The following is a 20,112-nucleotide window of genomic DNA, read 5'->3' as shown; positions in this document are numbered from 1 at the left end:
AGTGGCAGCTTTGAGAAATCCAAATAATAAAACGTATTTTGGTTTGTTTAAAACAATGAAAAACTCTGCTGTGTGACATAATTATTTTATTTTATTTTTTAAATCCTCGTCAGTCTTTTAAGTTTCCTGCTCAGCTTGGACTAATGTACTCAAAGCTAAGCATAACAGGACTCCACCCAGTTTCAGTCCACAGACAGTATTTACTCTCTTTAACCACACCTGTCTATTCGCTTGTTCCCTTTTTGCAAACAGTTATATCTGTCTACAAAAAAACCTACTTTCATCTGCAGTTAAGACACTTAAAGAACTGCCTATATTCAAATAGGTGTACTTAAAGGTACTTGCTACTTGGTAGCCAGGTCTTAGCAAACTAATGCAAAGCAAACACTGTGTTTTTGGTGGGCAGAGAGGAAAACATCATCAATGCCACCAATGGAATTTTCATGTCTAGCTTGCAAATAGAAATTTGATAAAAATGTTTATGGTTTTATATTGTTAATTAGCAAGCACGGGCCAAATATATCCCCTGCTCTCTCTCCAAACAAATACAATGTGTCCATGCTTTGAGCCAAATATGGCAAATTTAAAACTTTGCTTATGACACAGATACATATTGTGTCACTGCCCCTGCATGAAACAGAAAAATATATTTAAGGGAAAAAAAAGACAAAAACATTAAACGGGCATTAAACAAACTGACCTTCTGTGTTTTGAATATCATAAAAAGTCTTCCCTTCACGCACGTCTGGTAAAAGAAAGACTTTAGAAGGAGTGTAGAACAAGTCAAAATGTGGGACAAGTCTCCAGATGTGGGACAGGGGGACAAGGAATAAACATGCTAAAGAGGGACATCTAGTCACCTTAACCCTACGCTGTACGATTATTTGGTTAACTACTTCAGCTATAAAATTTTATAATCCAAACAATTTGGATATTTATGATGCCAAGTCAAAAGCCATATATAGTTTAATATTCACAATTATTGCGCTTTCAACCAGGTGCTTATGCATTATTTCTAAATGTTAGGCTATAAAATAATAACACTGAGTGTTATAATAATAAGTACTACGGCCTTTTTAAGCTTTCCTATATAAGACTGTATTCCAACACCTCTTTTGCTGTCCCACATGAAAATAATGACACGAGATTCAGGTGTTAACCTGAGCATTTATTGTTGTTATTGTCGTGGGGGGTATTTTTGGCGGGTACCTGTGTTTTCTGAATGGATGTTGGACAACCCATCCGTTGATTTTTGCATAGGTCTTGCCTGTCAGTGGACAACGGTCCGCTTTGGGTGTGGGAAAAAAAATCAGTACATCACAAAAACCATGCAGAAATAGTGAAAGGCACAATCACCATAGATATCAGATACATCAAATTTTATATGTCTATATCTTTCATTTTCATGGAGGGGAGGGAGGGTGTACTAACTGAGATGTAACATGGGGGGGAAACCCCAAGTGTTTTGAAGCTGCCGTCATATTAGGGCACGACGTAAAACATGTGAAACTCCCCAGACATTCAACGCTTTCATTTAAAATATTATATTGTCGAACAACTCTTCTAATAACTATATGGGAAAATACAAGCATGTTCTATTGTATTTTTATAATACATTTCTTTTTTTTTAAATATATAAACTATATGTCTACTGCCTCATTTTGTCACTATCCACATCCCACATCTGCTATAGGCTCAACACAGTGGGTGCCCACTCCCTCCCCTGCAAGTTTTGAATGACCTTGCCTCCTAAAACCACACATTGCAATAATCACACACAACATACCTAAACATGTTTCCTTTTTACATTTCATTGCTGATAAAGGACGGAAAATAAAAGTAAATGAAATTTTCAGCATCAGAGGTATCTGCGGCGATTTGGCGTGCACCCATAATCCACCTGTGATCTCTCATCATTAACCTGTTTTTACTGTTTTCCCCTCAAACAAGATGCTTCCTCTGAGGCACAGTGAGAATAGTAAAAGCCCCTTGGAGAGAGTGTGAAAGCCTAAACAGAGATATCTTGATGTGTATGTGTGCACGCTCATCACCTCAGATACACCCGCTGCACTTGAGAGACCGACAGGATACATTATAGCCACCCTTAAAGCAGAAACATTTGTAATTTAATAAAATTAAGTAATTTGTAGGATTATTGATAGAAAAAAAGGTTTAGCATGTGACTCAAGAACCACACAGGACATCTATTTTCTCGATGTATCTCAGTCTGTCCTTTTAACACTTCAGTACGGTCATAAGACTGGACCCTCAACAGCATTTACACAGCAGCTGGTGCTGTGTCGAGTGGGCCCTCTGGAGGGCAGTGTTTGCCTATGGCACGTCAACTCTGAGCCTATATCTTTTTTCTTTTTTAAATGGTGCATCTCAACAAGGTGACACTGAAAATGGAGCAATGACACCACTTGTGGCCCTCCTGGTTTAAAAAGCGAGCACAGAGATGGGGCAGAGACTGGATTCTCATCAGTCCCGTTGGACACAATAATGTGGACTCGAGTCCTGAGAGGCTATGACATCTAGCAAAGCATTATAAATTGTTCTGTAATATTTACAAGAAGAAAAAGATGACAGATATCTGTGTCTTTTTCGTAGGATTCAACGTATCGGGACACCTCACACACAGTCCAGGTCAAAATGAAAAGAAGAAAAAATTATCACAAAAGGAAAAAAGAAAACAAAAACAAAACAAGCACACGGCACACCGCTAAAACTTTTTGACTCACAAAATGTATGACAGTGCAAACGTACATCCATTTCTCAAATAATTTACAAACATCAGTATACACTTCAGCACCATTGTTTACTATTGTTGTTGAATACATATCAGTAAGCTAGATCTTTACGTGGACACTGTTAGAGCTGCATGTGCTAATAAGAAATATGAGAATAATGAAGGAGATATCAGCAATGCGCTGGGCGTCCATGAGGAAGATGATATTTGTTGAAAGTGTTGAATCTGGATGAAGATGCTTGTGTTAGTCTTTTTAAAAACAAAACAAAATAAGTCCCGTGAAGACAGTGCTTTTATCCATAAAAGGGACAGATGTAAAAAAAATGCTCTCTTTGTTGGTGTTCACATGGATAACATAAGATCACAGCACACACTGTGTAAAAGAATGACTGATGTGTGTGCTGGGCACATTGCTTTAGTGTACAGAGGACACAAATAATGATAATCGTGCTGTTTTATGATCTGCGGGGGGAGAAACGATTATAATGTGTTGACTTTAAAAAGCCCAAATGTCTACTTTCTGTTTATCTGGCAGGGAACAGTTTAGATATTTTGTCCGGTTGGAATCATGCAAACAGAAACAGCCCAATAAAATTACTGTTTACGAGACAAAGTACGCAGAAAAACAGATGACAAAACAAAATAAAGAGTTACCACCGATACCGCTCTGCACTTACTATGACCTGCCATACCCTGTAACCCAAAGACTAGCCTTGGATATTTCCACTGCATTTATAATCCTCATCTGTAATGACTTTAGAAGTGCCAACGACAACTATTTGAATATGCAAAAGCAGCAGCTGTACTCTAAAAGCTCTCCAATAAAATTTGATGTTACATTTTAAGGACTCAGGCTGCTCAGAGGGTTACGTTACACTTTCCTGTGAACCTTTCTCGTTAACCCACCTCAGTCTTCATTCAGTTATGTTCCAATTCATCATGTCTTTTTGCTTTACTCTTTAATCTGTTTTGCTCATACTCTCGCCATCATCAACTTGCTGTTATCCTTCACAAAGAAAGAAGAGAGAAATCTCACAACATTTGGTTTCCTCTGATGAAATCGGTTGCTTCATGTTTCCTGGGCTTTGTCGTGTACTTTGCTCATTAGCGCACCAAATTGGAGAGAAACAAATGTCTAGTGAATTTCCTCTCCCCCTCGTCACACACGGTATATCCTTCCACCTCTTCTGAACAAAAAAAAAAATCATATTTTGATTGAATCCTTTTATCTCCTTAACATAAAGCTTTGAAGACATGATGACTTGTTTTTGGTGTTATAAAGAAAAAAATCTGTCTTGCATTGTTTCCACCGGAAAAATCAGAAAACTGTTATTCCAGCCAGAGAAAAATAAACTTCACTTTGAATTTATTGTCTTCAAAATAATTAAATAAATTTAACGGAGGTGTATTAGCTGAATTAATTTCTCTAAAATAAAATGCACTGCGGAGGGATGAACTTGGGGAGGCAAGATTGGACAGAAACTTTATAGAAATCAAGTTTTTCGTGCTTTTCAAGCATTATTATTACTATGAATAGCTTCTTTTAAGATTTTAAAGACTTTTTTTGTGGTTTGGATACTGTGTCGGACAATAAGTAGTAAAAAGGTCAACAATATCTATTCAAGAGGGTTCGGTTTCATAACACCAGAATGGGAATTGAGCTACCAGGTGAAGTCAGATTATGTCTAAACAACAAAACACTACTGTTATCTTAAGTGCAACGGAAATTAAAAAAGCTGTGGTTGACTGCGTTTATTCATGTGTGACTACTAATGCCCTCAGAGTAAACAATGCCCCCTGTGCGCTGGGGAGTTTAGTGGCAGAAGTTACGCTTGCTGGGCTGGTGAAGGAAGGTGTTTCTGGTGTGGGCTGCGTGGCGAGGGATCTGCTCCCTGGTGCGGTTTTGGCGTTGGATGCGGTTGCGCCCCAGATGGCGGCGTTCCACTCGGGCTTTGCTACGCTGGACCCTGGCCACTTGGGTGACCTTGGCCAGAGCACCGGCCTGGGCAGCTGCTCCACGGCTCACCCTGGTGGGCATAGTGGCGTGAGTGGCGGGGACCGAAGCTGGTTCAGCCGCTCTGATGGAAAAGAGAGAAAAGATAAGATAGTTGATAGCTGATGCTGGGGAAAAAAGTGGATAAAGGGCAGGTATATTTTTAGCCAATCGCTCTCACCTCACGCTGCCCCCCAGGCTAACCATGCTTTCCTCTGCCACTGCAGACAGGTTGCTGTTGGACACCATGGACAGGTTGCTCGGGGAGACGTACACAGACATGCTGGGGTGCTCTATGAGCAGGTCTTCCATCGGACTGGCCTCTGCAGTGGCTCCCTCTGCAGTGAAACAGGGGGGAGGGGTGACAAACCAGCTCTCATCCATGCAGCCTCTCTCTGAGCCTGCCCTACTGCTACACCCACTGCCCCCACACTCACTCCCAGAGCCTGGGGACATTGACGGCGTGGAGGAGGGCGTGGACAGTCTGACCCGTCTTGGCAGGGTCACGGGTGTAGTAGCACCCATGTCTGATGGGCTGGGGCTGGGACAGGACACAGGGTCTACTAATGCTACTGCACCTTGTGGCCGGCCTTTATGTGTCCTACGACGCTTGTGAGGGGGGTGGGGGACAGGGGCCGGGCACTCAGTCCTTGTACGTGCGTCTTGACGATTTGACAAGTTATTCTCTGGGAATGATTGTGCGATCAATGGGATTCCTGACTCATCATCAACCTGCATCATGCAGTCAGACTCTTCTGAGCACATGGCAGCGATGAGATGGTTCAGATGAGAGGGGGGTCAGGGTGGGGGAAGATGTTGCACAAGTTATGCAAATGTGGCAGATTTTTCAAAAAGCCATGCAGGTCAAAGAAGGGATCACATACGCACGCACACACATACCAGTGTGAGGAATGTAAGGGTATTTAAAAAAAGTTGGAGGAAAGGAAGAGGGGGGAGGAGGGGTAAGGAAACATAAAAGAGTCACATCATTAGTTGTGTTGACCCTCTAAAGCTGTGATTATGTCATTGACATAATTTCTGCCTTGACTCTGCTGAGAGGTACTTTTATGTTATGTTGTTTGTTTGGCTTCTTCTGAGCAGGCATTAAAGCACATTCTCATACTTTAAAATTGTCTTTGTCATGATCAAGATCATAAACAAAGTGGAAGGAGATGCATGTTCACAGGTAGCTATGTGTTTCCGCCATTTGACGGACAACACAACCTTTGGCATGGCAGCCATATGGATGAGCGGCAGTGTAGCTGAGCCACGCCCTTATCATAATACTTCACCCCATCTCATCATCCCACTGTTGTTATCACTACACTTCATATATTAGTCAGTATCATAAACATGCACAGCAGCACACAAAGCATAATTTGACTATTTCCTCACTTTTGATGTGGCTTTTAAAATAACCATCCCTTCAACACAAGCCCAGCACAATGCTCTCTCTGACTCACCAGGCAGATTGACAATCATCCATCCCTCCTCATCGGCCTCAGTCACACATGGGTTGGGTCCCTTCAGCTCAGCTGCCACCTCTTCCACCTCCCCAAACAGCAGGTTGCTAAGACGCTGAAACATTACTGCGCGTATTGTCAAGTGTTGATGACTCTGGTGCTTTTGTTGTGGTGCACAAAGAAAAAGCTGTAGCTGCCTTTTTGAATTTCTTGTCGGTTGCTATTTTACGCTGTTCTTTGATTATTTTTTTCCCCAACTTGAAGCCTCTTGCTGGATCTTGTTTTGACAAACAGGTGTGGACAGGCTTCTGTAGTGCAAATATAAGGTTTCACTTGGTTTGGAGCAAAGGCCTAAGGGAGAGAGGAAAAAGAGGATAATTAGTTGCAATGAAAAGATGAAACATACATTAGATAAAGAGAGTAAGAAACAAAAGAGGTCAGGATTATTTAAAAATGCAATTCAATCGTTGTTTTTAGCCTGAACTCAAACCTTAGTGGCATTAAAAGTGTTGCTATTTTTAAAAAAATTACTATTATTATTTTGAACACTAACAGTAACGTGTTAATTAGAAGAGGTGGGAATCTTATAATGAGTTTATAAAACAACAGTGCTTTTTTGAAAAAAAAAAAAAAATCTTCAAGACGACTCACTTTAAACACTTTATATCTTAACACTTTTGAAAGGCCACTCCATTTTTTTTCTTTTTAATGTTTTGACCACTTGGGGGCTGCACATCAACACTGTGCCTGTCATTCATTTGGCATCTTACTTCTGGCTGCTGTGTTTTTGGTTGCCATGCACCCCTGAGGGAATATTTGGCCTTAGCAGCTAAACATCTCCTCATATTTGCAAGATAGTTGCTAATTTTGCCTGCGTGTCCAGGTAAATGTGTTAATGAATGCATTTTTTTAACAGTTACTGCAGTAATAGTAGATGAAACTAAACAAAAGGACAAATACTTGAAAGATGCTGAAATATTTTTTAGAGCTGAGAACGATCGAATAATAATTACAGGTTTGTTACTACAAGCAATCTCGTGCAGTGATTTCCAAAATGTGGGTCGGGCCCCCCTAGTGGACTGTGAAGGTCCTGCGAAGTTACATAAGAAACAGGAGTTAATGAGTTAATCAGCAAGCCAGTGTGTAATGACTACACTGCCCTCCCCTATTAGGTCAAGAAAACCAATCAACTCTCAGTTTCTAGACAGATGGGCAGAGCACAGAAGAAGAAGAAGATGATTTTGGTATTCATCTAATACCAAGTAAATATAGGGCCAGTATTACTGATACCAGTACCAATACTGATACTTTTAACCTATAAAGGCAGCTTATGTAGGGGAGAGCAGTGTGTCATGGTTTGTGAGTTGAATTCATTTGCATTTCTGTGCAAATTTGAATGAAGACTTTTCATTGTAATTTATTGTGGTTGTGATTAATTATTAGTTAATAAAACAAAACACACCGTTCAGCTTTTCGTGGATTTAGAAATTATTAATTTTGAAATAATTAATTATTTAACACAATTAAGAAGGCAACATAGTGAGACAAAGTAACAATCCTTCCATGCTAGTATCTGTCCAGTGTTGGTATCCACCTCTAGAAAAAAGTAGGCAAAACTAAAAAAGGTATATTTACAAAGAGCCACACTCTTACAAAACCAAGTAATGTGTGTGTGCACATGTGAAAGATGCAAAGAAAACCAGAAACATTGTGACAGCAGGTGCTGAGGCCAAAGGACGAGGATGTGAACTACATGTGAACACACTGATGTAATGTTAACCTGAAGTCTAGCTTATGTGACAACGCTATGCATGTTCAATGGTTGAGTTTTATTTAAACTGAGTATATAGGGCAAAGAGACCCAAGAGATCACAGAGTTCAACACGCTCTGCAACTGTCTGACACAGTTATTTTTGTTTGTGAATTCAAGGTTAGTGCGTATTTACTAAAGATACTAGTTTCAATGTTGCAGAGGTTCGATATCAGCCCATAACCTATTTAAGTAATCATCACATTCAACCACAGTCTCATTTGCCCCAGAAATCTCATTGACTATAATGTAAAGTGTATGAAGCTGAACTTTCTCACTAAATAAATGAGAAGGTTAGTAAAGATAAGGTGAAAGGCAAGGATTTATAGAGCAAAGAGTCATGGGAGCAGATATGCATGGATGCATGATGGGTTTCTGTCCTTATTTGGAGAATCACCATGATAACGGAGCAAAAAAGGGAAGACACATCCTAATTGCAGTCATACAGAGCAGGCTTGTGGGATTGCTGATGTCAGGTGCTTGAAGTGATACGATAGGATATGAGATAAATCAAGTGAAGCAGTAACTGGTGCAAAAAGAAAAAAAGCGAAACCTTTTAAGCCCTTTCTTTAAACGATGAAAGTAATTTAACTTGTTATATATATAATTAAGTTACTGTCATACACTCATTCTTTTTTAAATTTATTCAGTTAAGTTACTGTCTTGTGTTGTGTTGTCTTGTTTGTATTGTGTTTTGTTGTGCATAGTACCGACGCAGGACAGTTTCCAATGTTGTTGTACTATTGTACTAGGTATGACTGTGCAATGACAATAAAGACTTATCTTTCTTATCTCTTATCTCTTAATTAAAAAAAGATCTGGGTTGCATGACCTGTTTTTTAGATCTTGTGAGAAAAAAAACGTTCAGTCACTAAACAATGACTATGAAATGTTTTTGAGGAACTGTCTTTGAGCTGATGCGCTGCAGTGCATACCTCAGCACAAAGATTAATGCATTCCTTGACTAATAAAGCATTAAGTCATGGGACTATGACAAGTAAATTCTGATAAACAACGTTTTTCAGGCCTCAGTGCTGCTTTGCATAAAGTGGAGAGGAGATCCGCACAATAAACACCCAACATGGACTCGTAAGAAGCACTTCCCTGACCATTTTGTTAGCTTGCCAACTGAGAGCTACTGATTGGCCTTATAGGTACTGACACTGCCAAAAGGGCCCAAAGAAACAATGATGGCTAATGACCAGATGATGTATGTTTTGTAGAAACCTTGTCAAATCCACCCATTAACACAATGACAAAGATTCATGATGCTGACTGTCTTGTAAAAAAGCAGAAAGATATGCGTTATCGGAAAGTTAAAAGCAGTAAAAGTGACTCTCGCTCATTACATTTTCCCTTTCTTTTTCTTTATTATCACTGCTTGTAGCTGGGCATATGTACAGTACAGTAGGAAATAAGAGCTGATTGAATATTTCTTGTGAGGTAAATAATATTTTCATAACACATTTTGTTTTTTCTATTTTAGGATACCTTATCTGGCCAGGGACAGCAGGTGACATTTGGCCCTCTAGGGTAACTCTAGCTCATTTATAGTTTATATGATCACTGATGCTGTTAGATAATAAGGAGACCTTACAGGTCAAAAGGAACATTATATATATATATATATTAGACTGTACCTCAGATACAGAATTGGCATGAATAATGCAGACGAAAGCCTTCTTACATGTTGAACAAAAGGTTTTGTGTATTTATTAAAATGTGGCAGTAACACAACAGTATATATTTAATATGTTTCGGATTTATAGGCAGGTCTATTGATTGAGGTTTTTTATTTTATTTATTTCATAAGAGGAGTGGGCGGGGCTCGCGAGAAGTAAAAACAAGCTGCGTCTGACGTCACGCCACGTCACTGACACTGACGGAGAGGCTCCAGCCTATTTTGCGACCGGAGGAAAAAAGAAAATCGGTCAGAATAACAAACAGGGAAAAAATATCGAGATTTTCTGATCGTGTGTTTGCAGTCGACATAGTTTTCGTGTTTGATCTGCATTTTGCAACACGGTACCGAAAAACCATCCGTGTGAGAGCGGCTGCTGTTGTCGACGGCTGTCGTCTGGACTTGAAACCCTTATGAAAAAAATATGCAGCGGTGTTTACGTTTCCAACACAAAGAATAGGCTCTTCATGTAAAATAAAACATCGACCTCGATGCCAGAGCGTCGACGAGCTCAGAGAAGACGCGACTTTCTGCGCAGGGTATCCAGGTTAAACATGAATTATCCGTATAAGCTCTGGCTACAGCTGAGGGGTCAAAGCAATGACAGTTGTGGCTCAGCAACACTGCACGAAAGACAGGAGAAGAGAGGCTCTTGAATACACAGCGAGTCGGTTATTTGACAGAGCAGCTCAGGTTAGGCCTGGTGTATTTTTAGTGGAAATCAAAACCTAAAAAGGTCGATCTGCAACAAATACATCAACATCCGCCATCGACTCCACACCAGCATTTGGTGCAGTTTGCAAAACAACGACTGCTGGCGTCCTATAGGATTAATCTATATGCAGGCTGGTGTCATTTCTGCAGATGCAGGACGTCGAATCGACCCAACTAAGGCTGTTTATTTGGGCCTATAACATACTGCTTTCCCATCTATTCATGTCCCATTAACAGGTCATTTCATAGTATAAGAAAAAACACACACTAAAAGGCAGGCCAAGACAAAGGGATGCAATTCAATAATAAGAATCCCTATGATTTCACGACAGCTGATATGTGATGGATATTTTTATGAATAACCTCAAAAAGGAACGCAGCAGGTTCAATTGCAAAGATGTAGGTTAGTCTGATGCCTCTTTAAAAGCACAGTTAGACACAAAACACACCGAGCGTTTAATCTGGAAAAGGAAATAGAGATAAAAAATACAGAAAATGAAATAGCTTACCTGCCCTTGCAGTGTTATTCAAGTTGTAAACGAGATCTCACACACAGTAGAAACGACAACTCTTAAAGCATAGCTTTAGATAGCCTTTATGTGAGGTAGTTAGAACACCATTATATAAAAATAAAAGGCTTTCTTCTTAGAAGAAGGGCTTCGTGTAAAAATGTTTACACGGACGTTTTCAGATCATAACATCTGCAGCTTTCCCCTCCTTCCTCTAGTTTTTACGCTGCAGATTTTCCTGTTTATTGCTGCCTCCAGCTGATCCTCGGATCAGAATGTAGAGCGTACAAAACAGCTGATTGTGAGATCACAATACTCAGAGCCACGCCTATCGCCCTGCCCACGCCAAAGAAAGCGGCCAATCAGAATATTACACCCGATACAAGCCGGTCTACTTGGTGACAGGGTGGGGGCTGGGCAAGATGAGCCGTCAACCTGCACCCAGATGGAAACGGTGACTTCACTGGGAATCTGAACTCTAATCAGCTTCCACGAACAGCATCCGTGGTTTTTGAAAGCTGGGCTGGGGGGAGGTAAACTGACTCTGGGTCTGTTTTCACATAAGTCTTTAATATAGGACTAGGAAAAAGTAGGATGTGGAAATGAAAGTATTTAAACTATCAAGAGAAGGAGAAAGAGGAATCTGATGCAACAAACCGGTTATGTCACCATCTGAATGGAATTTGAACCACAGACACAACATGTTTGCAATAACTTTGTGTGATCCAGTTTTAGTGAGGCCTTTGCAGTTAATTTTTAACATATTAGGGGCCCAAATGTGATATGATGTGAAATTCTATAAACAAGATATTTAAAATATGAAACAGTATCATTTCCGGTGTAGTTTTTACTTCTACTCATATGCTGGATGCTGGACAACACTGACAACTGCAATCTCATTTGCATGTTTTTCCCTGAGGGTGACCTGTTTACTAAAACCTCAAATATTCAAATCATTTAATAACCGCAGTTTACATCATGTTCATTTTTTCTTGTCCGGTGATGCTGGTGGTTTTACTTTACATTTTAATAGTAAATAAACCTCATTCTCTTCCCCTTCAGCATATTTTTTTTCATTCCACTGGTGGGGACGACTTTTGCTATATCAGCCAATCATATTTGCTATTTTGAATGCAGCTTTTGTGTAACCAATGGGATTTTTAGATGTTTTAAATACCCCTTGTGGTCACTTTTTTACCCAGCAGTCTGTAAAGCAATGAGATTATCCACTGCTCTTTGTGTTAGCACATTGTGACTGTTCCCATTACTGTGTGTGCTTTTATACATGTGTGTTTCTTTAGGTGTTGTGTTTTTTATAAAATACATATTGTATAATTGATAATAGAAGTGGTTCTTGTTAGCAACACGCATGTTTATGTCTCCATGGGTGTGTACCTGCTTCTCAGTCAGCAGTCAGGGTGAAACATACCTCTGTTCTTCCAGCTGAAACTCAGCCAAACACATAATGACTTATTTAAATTTTATAACATGGATGCTATAAATTTGACAGTTATTCAGTAGCAGCTGGTCCTCTTTAAATAAGTGGATAACTGTATGTATTCACACCTTATCAGATGCAACTTGCTAGTACTGGATTGGAGCTCCTTTTGCCCCCAGAGCTGCTTTAATAGTTAGTTTAATAGGCACTGATCCAACAAGGTGCTAAAGGTTCCACACAGTCCATATTAAAATGATACCATGATGCAGATTTGTCAGCTGTACATCCAAGATCAATCTTCGGTTCCACCACATCCCAAAGGTCGTCTGTTTGATTGAGGTTCTGTGACTGTGCAGACCACCTGAATACATCAAACTCATTGCCATGTTCAAAAGACTACTTTGAGTTCATCTGAGCTTTGTGACATGGTGTGTTAACAAAATGATGGGTATGCTGTAGTCATAAAGTGTTAGGCCTGGTTAGCAAGAATAGTCAGGTAGGCTATGGCATTTAAATAAGGCTTCACTGGTGCTAAGGGAACCAAAGTGTGCCAAGAAAATATCCCCACACAATTAAACTACCAGCAGCAGCCCAAACCATTGATAAAAAAAACAGGATAGATTCAAGCTTTCATGTTGTTTACAACAAATCCAACAGACTAGTGTCTGATTTTCCACAGCAGAAATCGAGACTCCTCAGACCAGCCAACGTTAGGTGAGGCCATGCAGTCTGCTGCTATATCTGATTCAAGGTTTGCTGTTTTGTGCAGCTGCTTTTCTGCTTACCTTAGATAAATATGTGGTTATTATTTGAGTTACTAGCTCAAAGCAGTTTCGCCATTCTCCTCTGACCTCTAACATCAATAAGGTATTTTCACCCAGAGAACTGCTGCTCACTGGATATTTTCCCATTTTTGGGCCATTCTCTGTAAAACCCCAGAGATAGCTGACACTAACACTTTCTTTCAATTTCTGATGCTTAGTTTGAACTTCAGGAGCTCTTCTAGACCATGTCTACATAACCAAAATGTAGCTGGCAAACAGGCATACCGATTAAAGCGGCAGCTGAGTGTGAGAGTTTTTAATTGTGAATCTGTTAGTGTATTTCTTAAAAATAGATTATAATAAACATGTTATTAAAGGCCTATGCTTATGTTTTTAAGTTAAGAAGCTTTTACACAATGACAAGAGCATGATCTTGAAATTTCTCCATAGTTGATTTAGCCGGAAATGCTGTCTTATATTTTGAAGCATTTTTGAACTTGAGTAATAAGACCAGGGTGTGTGACTGGATGTCTCAAATGCAAACAAACAAATTTGCCACACCTCTCATGTTTCACACACATTCTTTGAGAGCTAGTTCTTTCTGCTTTAGACATTTGGTATGTAATTGCTGCCTGGTCACAGACAATGAGTTCAGCACGAGCTTTCTAACGTCAGGTTGATAAGGTTTCGGCCTATACGGTTACCAGGTGCTTGGCAACTCATGAAGACTCATTCACCCTGCAGTGATGATGATATCTCAACCCCAGTAACACAGTGAACACAAACATTCAGGAAGAGCTATCTGTACTTGTGTTTGTGTAATGTCTGTGTTCTCAAACTAATCAGTACATGTCACTGGCTCGCTCCTGTGTACGTCCTTGTAAAACACTTTGTCAGTCGCTATGACGTGCTTCAGATGCTTTTTAAGGTGTTAGCAATATGCTGCAATGAATAGCAGCACAGCCACACCAGCTTGCTCACAGAGAAGAGAGGCTCCGGTTTTCCATTTTCTGCCTAAGGCTATAGAGCTTTTTCCTGCATTCACGGATTCCCACAGTTTCCCCTACCAGCTGGAAAAAATATAGGCGAAAGGTCAGAGCGGTATTTCCCTCTCTAGCTCCCTCATTCCCCCTCCTGTCTGGGTTCACGTTCATGGTCATGTTCCTATTTCACAGCAAACCTGTTCTTTTCCTGGCCGACACAGCTAACCCAGGTTCCCAGCATGAGAAGGATAACACTGTGGTGAAATACAGAGGCGCAGCAATGATTCAGCTCACTCGGAAGTCCAGCTTGTTGCATGTTGAAGCTTGAATCAGACAATAATGTGAGTTCCTGACTGGAACAAAACAAATACTGATGGGACTTGCTGGGAGCAGGAGAGACGATTGGAACTTATTGTTCACAGAAATTTGTGTTTTACTTCTAAACAACATTTTCAGTTTGATCTCCAGAGAATTTATTTTCTTCGTGGTTTGCATAAAATATTTTTGTATTTTTTCACATAAATCAAATCGACTGATCTGACATACTTTCAAAAATGTGTCACTTTGTTTTGAGTCGACTCCAAGCATTACCTCATTCACCTCTTCTTCACCCTGTTATGAAGGCTTTATTTTTGGTGCCCCTCTCTTCTTTCGGGCCTTTCTGCTTCTGCGTAGCTGGCTGTCAGCTGATGATAAGACAGTAGCCCCAGGAGATAGGAGGTCAGACAACTTACAGTGCCAGAAGTAAAGTAAATGACACACATTATAAGGGGTGGAGAACTTAAAGGACTAGTTGGATAATGTGCGAGTTTCTTCTGATATTTGTATAAAAAAGGTGCTAATGGCTTAAAAGGTTTACCAATACTATTACAGTTCACAGGGGAATCTGAGGTGCCACACTCTTTGGAAGTCATCTTTCTGATATAGGTCACTAAAAGAAGTGATAATGCTAATTTAGTAGGTACTAGAGCACCAATCATTAGGATTTATACTCTAGGAATTATGAGCCTCTGTACAAAAGATATTTTAATCTGTATAAAAATGACAGACTGACTGACATCGCAGTTTGTAGGGTTTAACAGTACGTTATATGTTGAAACAATTCATTACTTTCTACTTCCTCGAACACCTTTGGGTAAAACAAACACAGGCAGAGGTACAAAACTGGCTGCACATCTCTATCCAGAAAAACAAAAGAAAACCCACAAAAATCTATAAGTGGTATCATCATGCCAAAGAAGCTTGAGGCAAGTGACTGTAATGTTTAGTGTGATTCATCAGTGTCCTATGCAGTCGAAGAGCTGTCGTAAGTAAGTGAATTTCATAGCAGCTTGTAGCCTTATTTTCATGAGTTGTTGAATATGTGGCGTTATGAATACTTTGTCTACATCAGTTTGATCATATGGGGGAGAAAAAGGTTGCATAATCCTGCCTCGATGAGGTTTGCAATGCAGCCAGTGGAGGGTAGTAATGACACCCAGATGCAAAGCCACAATTTGATTGTGAAGAGAAGACTTGCTAATAAATGCATTTATTTTTAAGTATATTTTTGAAATCTGGTAAGAGCTAGACTTACTGATTAGCTCTGTTTTACTTGGATATGGTAGCTCTACCACCAAAGCTCATGCACAGGTCATCTAACTTTGCAAGTGTTAAGACTACAAGAACATTGTCAAAACATAAATGTCAAACCATTCTTTTAAAAATCCACACTAACTGTATAAACTACTGTAATATGTAACACTGTATACAGAAACACTTGAAACTCCAAAGTTGGAGTCTTCCTCTTTGACACTGTCCAGTGTAACGTCTGGAGGTCTGTGGCCTTAGATAAAGAATTCCTTTTTGGATCTCATATTGCATACAGCCTGTCTGTACATGCAGCACTCTACAGTCCCCAGATAACCCTCACCACATAACGGTTGTCAGCCTTTCCTTATTACTCAGCACAGACTCAGCATGGTGGCATTCTGTCACCAGTCCAAATTTACACAATTTACACAATAACAGCATCAGTGGGTGCCCATCCCTCCTCATCCTGGGAGAGCCCTGTGTAGACAAAGTCTCTCACCCTTTCTCTTCTCCTTCCTTCAGCCCTCCTGAAGCCCTCAGGCCATGCGTGCATCCCATGGGTCTGTCCCTACATGGGCAGAGCAAACAGGGCCTGTAAGTGGTGTCCTTGGCAAGGGTGTGCAGATAAACACAGCATGAGTGAGGACAAACTGTGCTCTCCAGAGGGGGCAGACAGCCCCTTGCTCATGCTCCCCTGGAGAATATTATGAAACTTAATGAGGGGAGCTATTTTAAATTCTCTGAAGGATTAGGGTACCTAGGATGGTGAGAAGGACCTGATTTTCAGCCGCTCGTGTCAAACTCACTTCATTTCAGAATTATTATAATCAGGCTTCGTGCCTGTGTCTTTCAGTATAGTTTTAGCCCTCATCACCACCATCAGTTTATCTGCTTTACAGATAGCATGGAAAAAGAGGAGCAGATTGCTCAGATGTGCAGGCTAAAAATAGCACAAAACAAGGATACAAAAAAGCAGATACATTTCCCATTCATCCATCCTGACGTCAGTTGAGCTCCTGTGTTTACAAAACCACTACTAAAAAAACACCACTTTGAGCTGGAGTACCTCGGGACTTTTCTTCATCCATTCAAAAAGGTAACTTACAGTAATGTACTTGTATCCAGTAATGTACTTGTATCCAGAGAAATACTGCAAGGGTCAAAGGCTAAAGCTGTGATCTGAAATTATATAACCTGGTCTCAAGGAGAACAAAAATAACCTGCTCAACGTCGACTCATTTTACAGAAGGAATATCAACTTCCGGTTCATGGATGCGTACTGTTATATACGCAGTAATGCGCCAGGATTTCCAACAGGGGATGTAGCTCAGTGGTAGAGCGCATGCTTTGCATGTATGAGGCCCCGGGTTCAATCCCCGGCATCTCCACTTCTTTTACCAGGGTTTATATTTTTTGTATGTTGTAAGTGGGGGAAGGCAAACAAATACTGCGATACCGTCGCTTTTTACGAAGCCATTATTGAACGATAATGTTTAATTTAGCAGTGATCTGATTTGGATCTAGCAATCAGGTTAAATCAGGTTGAGATAAACAGTTAGCTTTTATCTGAATTCATTTTCTGAGTAGAAGCCTAGCAGCTAATCAAATGTACGCCTGTTTATTTTGCTTACATTGATTAATTCGCGTTTGCTTTACTTGAGGAGGGTGTATGTGTGTGTTTTGGGGGGATTTGTGCATTTATATATAAAAAAAAAACAACACGCGGGCTTTAGCAACCTAAGATCCACGGTAAAACAGAATTAAATAAAATGTTGTTATAAAAATTAAACGATATACTTTTAGCGTGTTTTTGCTTGGCAGGCCCTTCTTTCAACCGCCAGGAGGCGCTGAATCACATTTTATGCTTCAGCCTAACAGAGAATGTTACTGTATCTAGTCACTAAAACGTTGAGATTTATGAAAAATGGAGCAGAGGAGCAAAACTTTAACATACAGAGTAATGAAATATAGGGTACTTTATTTTTTGTACAAATAAAAACTCGACTAGTCTGTGCTCTACGCCATTAAACGTGAATATTGGCTATTTGATAAAAGCTTAAGTTTTAATTGCTATTTTAATTCATTAGATAACCTTATAAAATATGCTTACATGCTGTGCTCTAATGTCTGCACCTGTATTTATATCTTTATATTACACAGTAATGTTTTGCTAATCCAGATTATTACATTCATCATCAGGTTCTGCAGTTCTACATCTTTATGTTTTACTTAACATTACATTTTTGTGTTGAGGGGTCTTGAACTTAATCGTATTATCTTGTTTTTAAGTTTTATTCAGTTTGAGGAAAGGGTGAACCCAGGGATGTGAGGACCGGAGCTTCTTTGTTACATTTGTGTGTTAACAGTCATTATGCTAAATACTTCCAAGACGTTTTTCTGAGAAACTGAAGGGCCGGTTTGGACAGTCAGGTCCATCTTTTCAGATGCCTTTAACTATAAATGAATAAATATAAAGGTGTGGTACACAGTGTGATTTTCATGTACATGAGTAAGTTGTGCTGAGTTTTCAGAGAAAAGCGCATCAGCCACACCTAATCACCTGCATTTTCTTGCAGTATGTCATCAGGTCGTGTATGTCTCTTAGTTCTTGCAAGTCTTAATTATTAAGAGGCATAGAGTCTACAGTTCTCTTACCTAAGAGAAAACTTTGTAAGTTAATCTATCGTAGCTTAATCATTAAAAACAACCAAACAAAAAACTATGTTTATTTTACACCCACTGCAAACACAGACATTTACATATGATTTCTATTGGTGTATATTTGTCTTATTTTTACAATTGTGAAGCAACACTTTAAAAATGACCTATATTCCTTTCAAAATGCTTCCTAGAAAATAATCTAGATCCAGCCTGACCCACATAATACAGCACATTATGAACTGAAAATGTTGTATCACAAGAACCTTTATTTCCAAAGTGTGATACATGCATACAAAGTGTCATGCAAATATTGCTGAAGGTGGGAAAGGAGGAGAAACGTCAGTCACTTTTAACACCCCAGCTGACTGCTGCACCACGTGTTTGTCCCATTTGAAATGCACATGGTTAGACGCGTGCAAAAAGTGTACCTTTAAAACAAACAAACAAAAAAAACAAAACAAAACAGAAAAGCAGGAGCCACAAGCTCAGCAGTGAAACAAGTTAATAAAGGATTTGTAGAGGAACCATATTGCCTACAGAGATCAGAATCTTATCAAAAACGTCAGTGTTTTATTTATCAAAGTGTTACATAACACGTTTTCTACAGAACGCATGCAAGTGTCGGTTTGCATAAAGATTTTCATTGATAACCACTAAAGAAAAAGAAAAAAACACCAACAGTGTGTTTGGTGTGGATAGGTAGGATTCTTGTGCTTGACCCTGTCATCAGTTTAATTGCTGTTATGATCCAACCTGTTTTCTCACCTAGTAATTACACATAACAGGTCAATGCGGAGCAGCCAGATTATTGGCCAGATTATTTGGTTGTTTATGACCTGATAATTGATTCGTGAACAGCAGTGGTATTTCTGGTCTACAGTCGCCCCCCTGTGATTAATCCTAGAATATCCCTTCTGTAGATCAGTTCAGTTTATGAAGAGTAGGGGGCGCCGATTCCTCTCCTGAAAAATCACTAAATTAAAGTGGAAAGAGATATCAGAGAATTAGTGATTGTGAATGCTGTGTATGGGGAAGGCATATTTATCAAGACTCAAAAAATGTATTGTCTTAAACACTGTGAAACACACTGGTTACCCTGGGGAACGAAATTCTTATGTTGTGAGTGAAAATAATGGTCAGAATATAATGTGCATTGAGTTATGCATGTTAAAACATTCAGAGTGTATGAGTGTTATATAAAACTGTTTAATGTTTATAACAATGATTAATATATTGTGTGCACAGTTGCAAAGGTACAGGTTAGTATTGCCAGTGTAAACTATTTGTAGGGTATTATTTATAGAGTTCATGTAGATATCAGACTGTATGATCAAAACAGATGTATATAATGTGAATATGAAGGTTTTCCCAGGTTTCATGTTCCGTTTTTTATGCTTATCAATGCTTGTCACTTACATGTTAAAAAATTGTAATAAAAATTGTATTGAATGTTTTATTGATTTAATCCCCCAAATTTGCATATGTTTTTATAAAGTTGTTGGCCTTCATCCCCCGAAAAAACCGGAAAAAACAAACAAACCCCAAAACAAAAAAAATAACTGAAATATTGTGTCAACCAAAGTTTCTTTCTTTCTTTCTTTCTTTCTTTCTTTCTTTCTTTCTTTCTTTCTTTCTTTCTTTCTAATTAACTGAACACATTTTCTGCAAACATATTTAACAAAGCTTTACATGAGACATGAGCTTTGAATGAAAAGAAAAATTAAAGACTTTCAAATGAGTAATTTAGATTAGATCACACTATGCTATAAAAACAA

General features: G+C 39.3%; 1 protein-coding gene and 1 non-coding gene across 6 annotated transcripts; one reads left to right on the top strand and one right to left on the bottom strand.

The window, feature by feature from the left end:
* Window positions 1–1,153: 1,153 nt before the first annotated feature.
* Window positions 1,154–16,235, bottom strand: tp53inp2b (tumor protein p53 inducible nuclear protein 2b). Of its 5 annotated transcripts, none has more exons than XM_087833445.1 (4): window positions 16,176–16,235; window positions 6,206–6,556; window positions 4,924–5,497; window positions 1,154–4,827 (listed from the first exon to the last, which is right to left on the bottom strand). In XM_087833445.1, the coding sequence occupies exons 2-4, from the start codon at window positions 6,327–6,329 to the stop codon at window positions 4,563–4,565; spliced, it is 963 nt and encodes a 320-aa protein (XP_087689571.1). In that variant the 5' UTR covers window positions 6,330–6,556; window positions 16,176–16,235; the 3' UTR covers window positions 1,154–4,562. The 5 variants fall into 5 exon arrangements, with proteins under 5 accessions (XP_087689571.1, XP_006796368.2, XP_006796367.2 ...); XM_006796305.2 differs by lacking the exon at window positions 16,176–16,235 and adding an exon at window positions 14,696–14,760; XM_006796304.3 differs by lacking the exon at window positions 16,176–16,235 and adding an exon at window positions 10,920–11,219.
* Window positions 16,236–16,992: 757 nt separating this feature from the next.
* Window positions 16,993–17,064, top strand: trnaa-ugc (transfer RNA alanine (anticodon UGC)). Its single transcript has one exon. It is a non-coding gene; the product is annotated as a tRNA-Ala (tRNA).
* Window positions 17,065–20,112: the final 3,048 nt, after the last annotated feature.

Source organism: Neolamprologus brichardi, chromosome 20, assembly GCF_056152115.1.
Source record: "Neolamprologus brichardi isolate AB-2024 chromosome 20, ASM5615211v1, whole genome shotgun sequence".
In the NCBI taxonomy this organism is placed as follows: Eukaryota; Metazoa; Chordata; class Actinopteri; order Cichliformes; family Cichlidae; genus Neolamprologus; species Neolamprologus brichardi.
The sequence above is the reverse complement of the archived record's forward strand: the minus strand, read 5'-3'. Positions and strand labels throughout refer to the sequence as shown.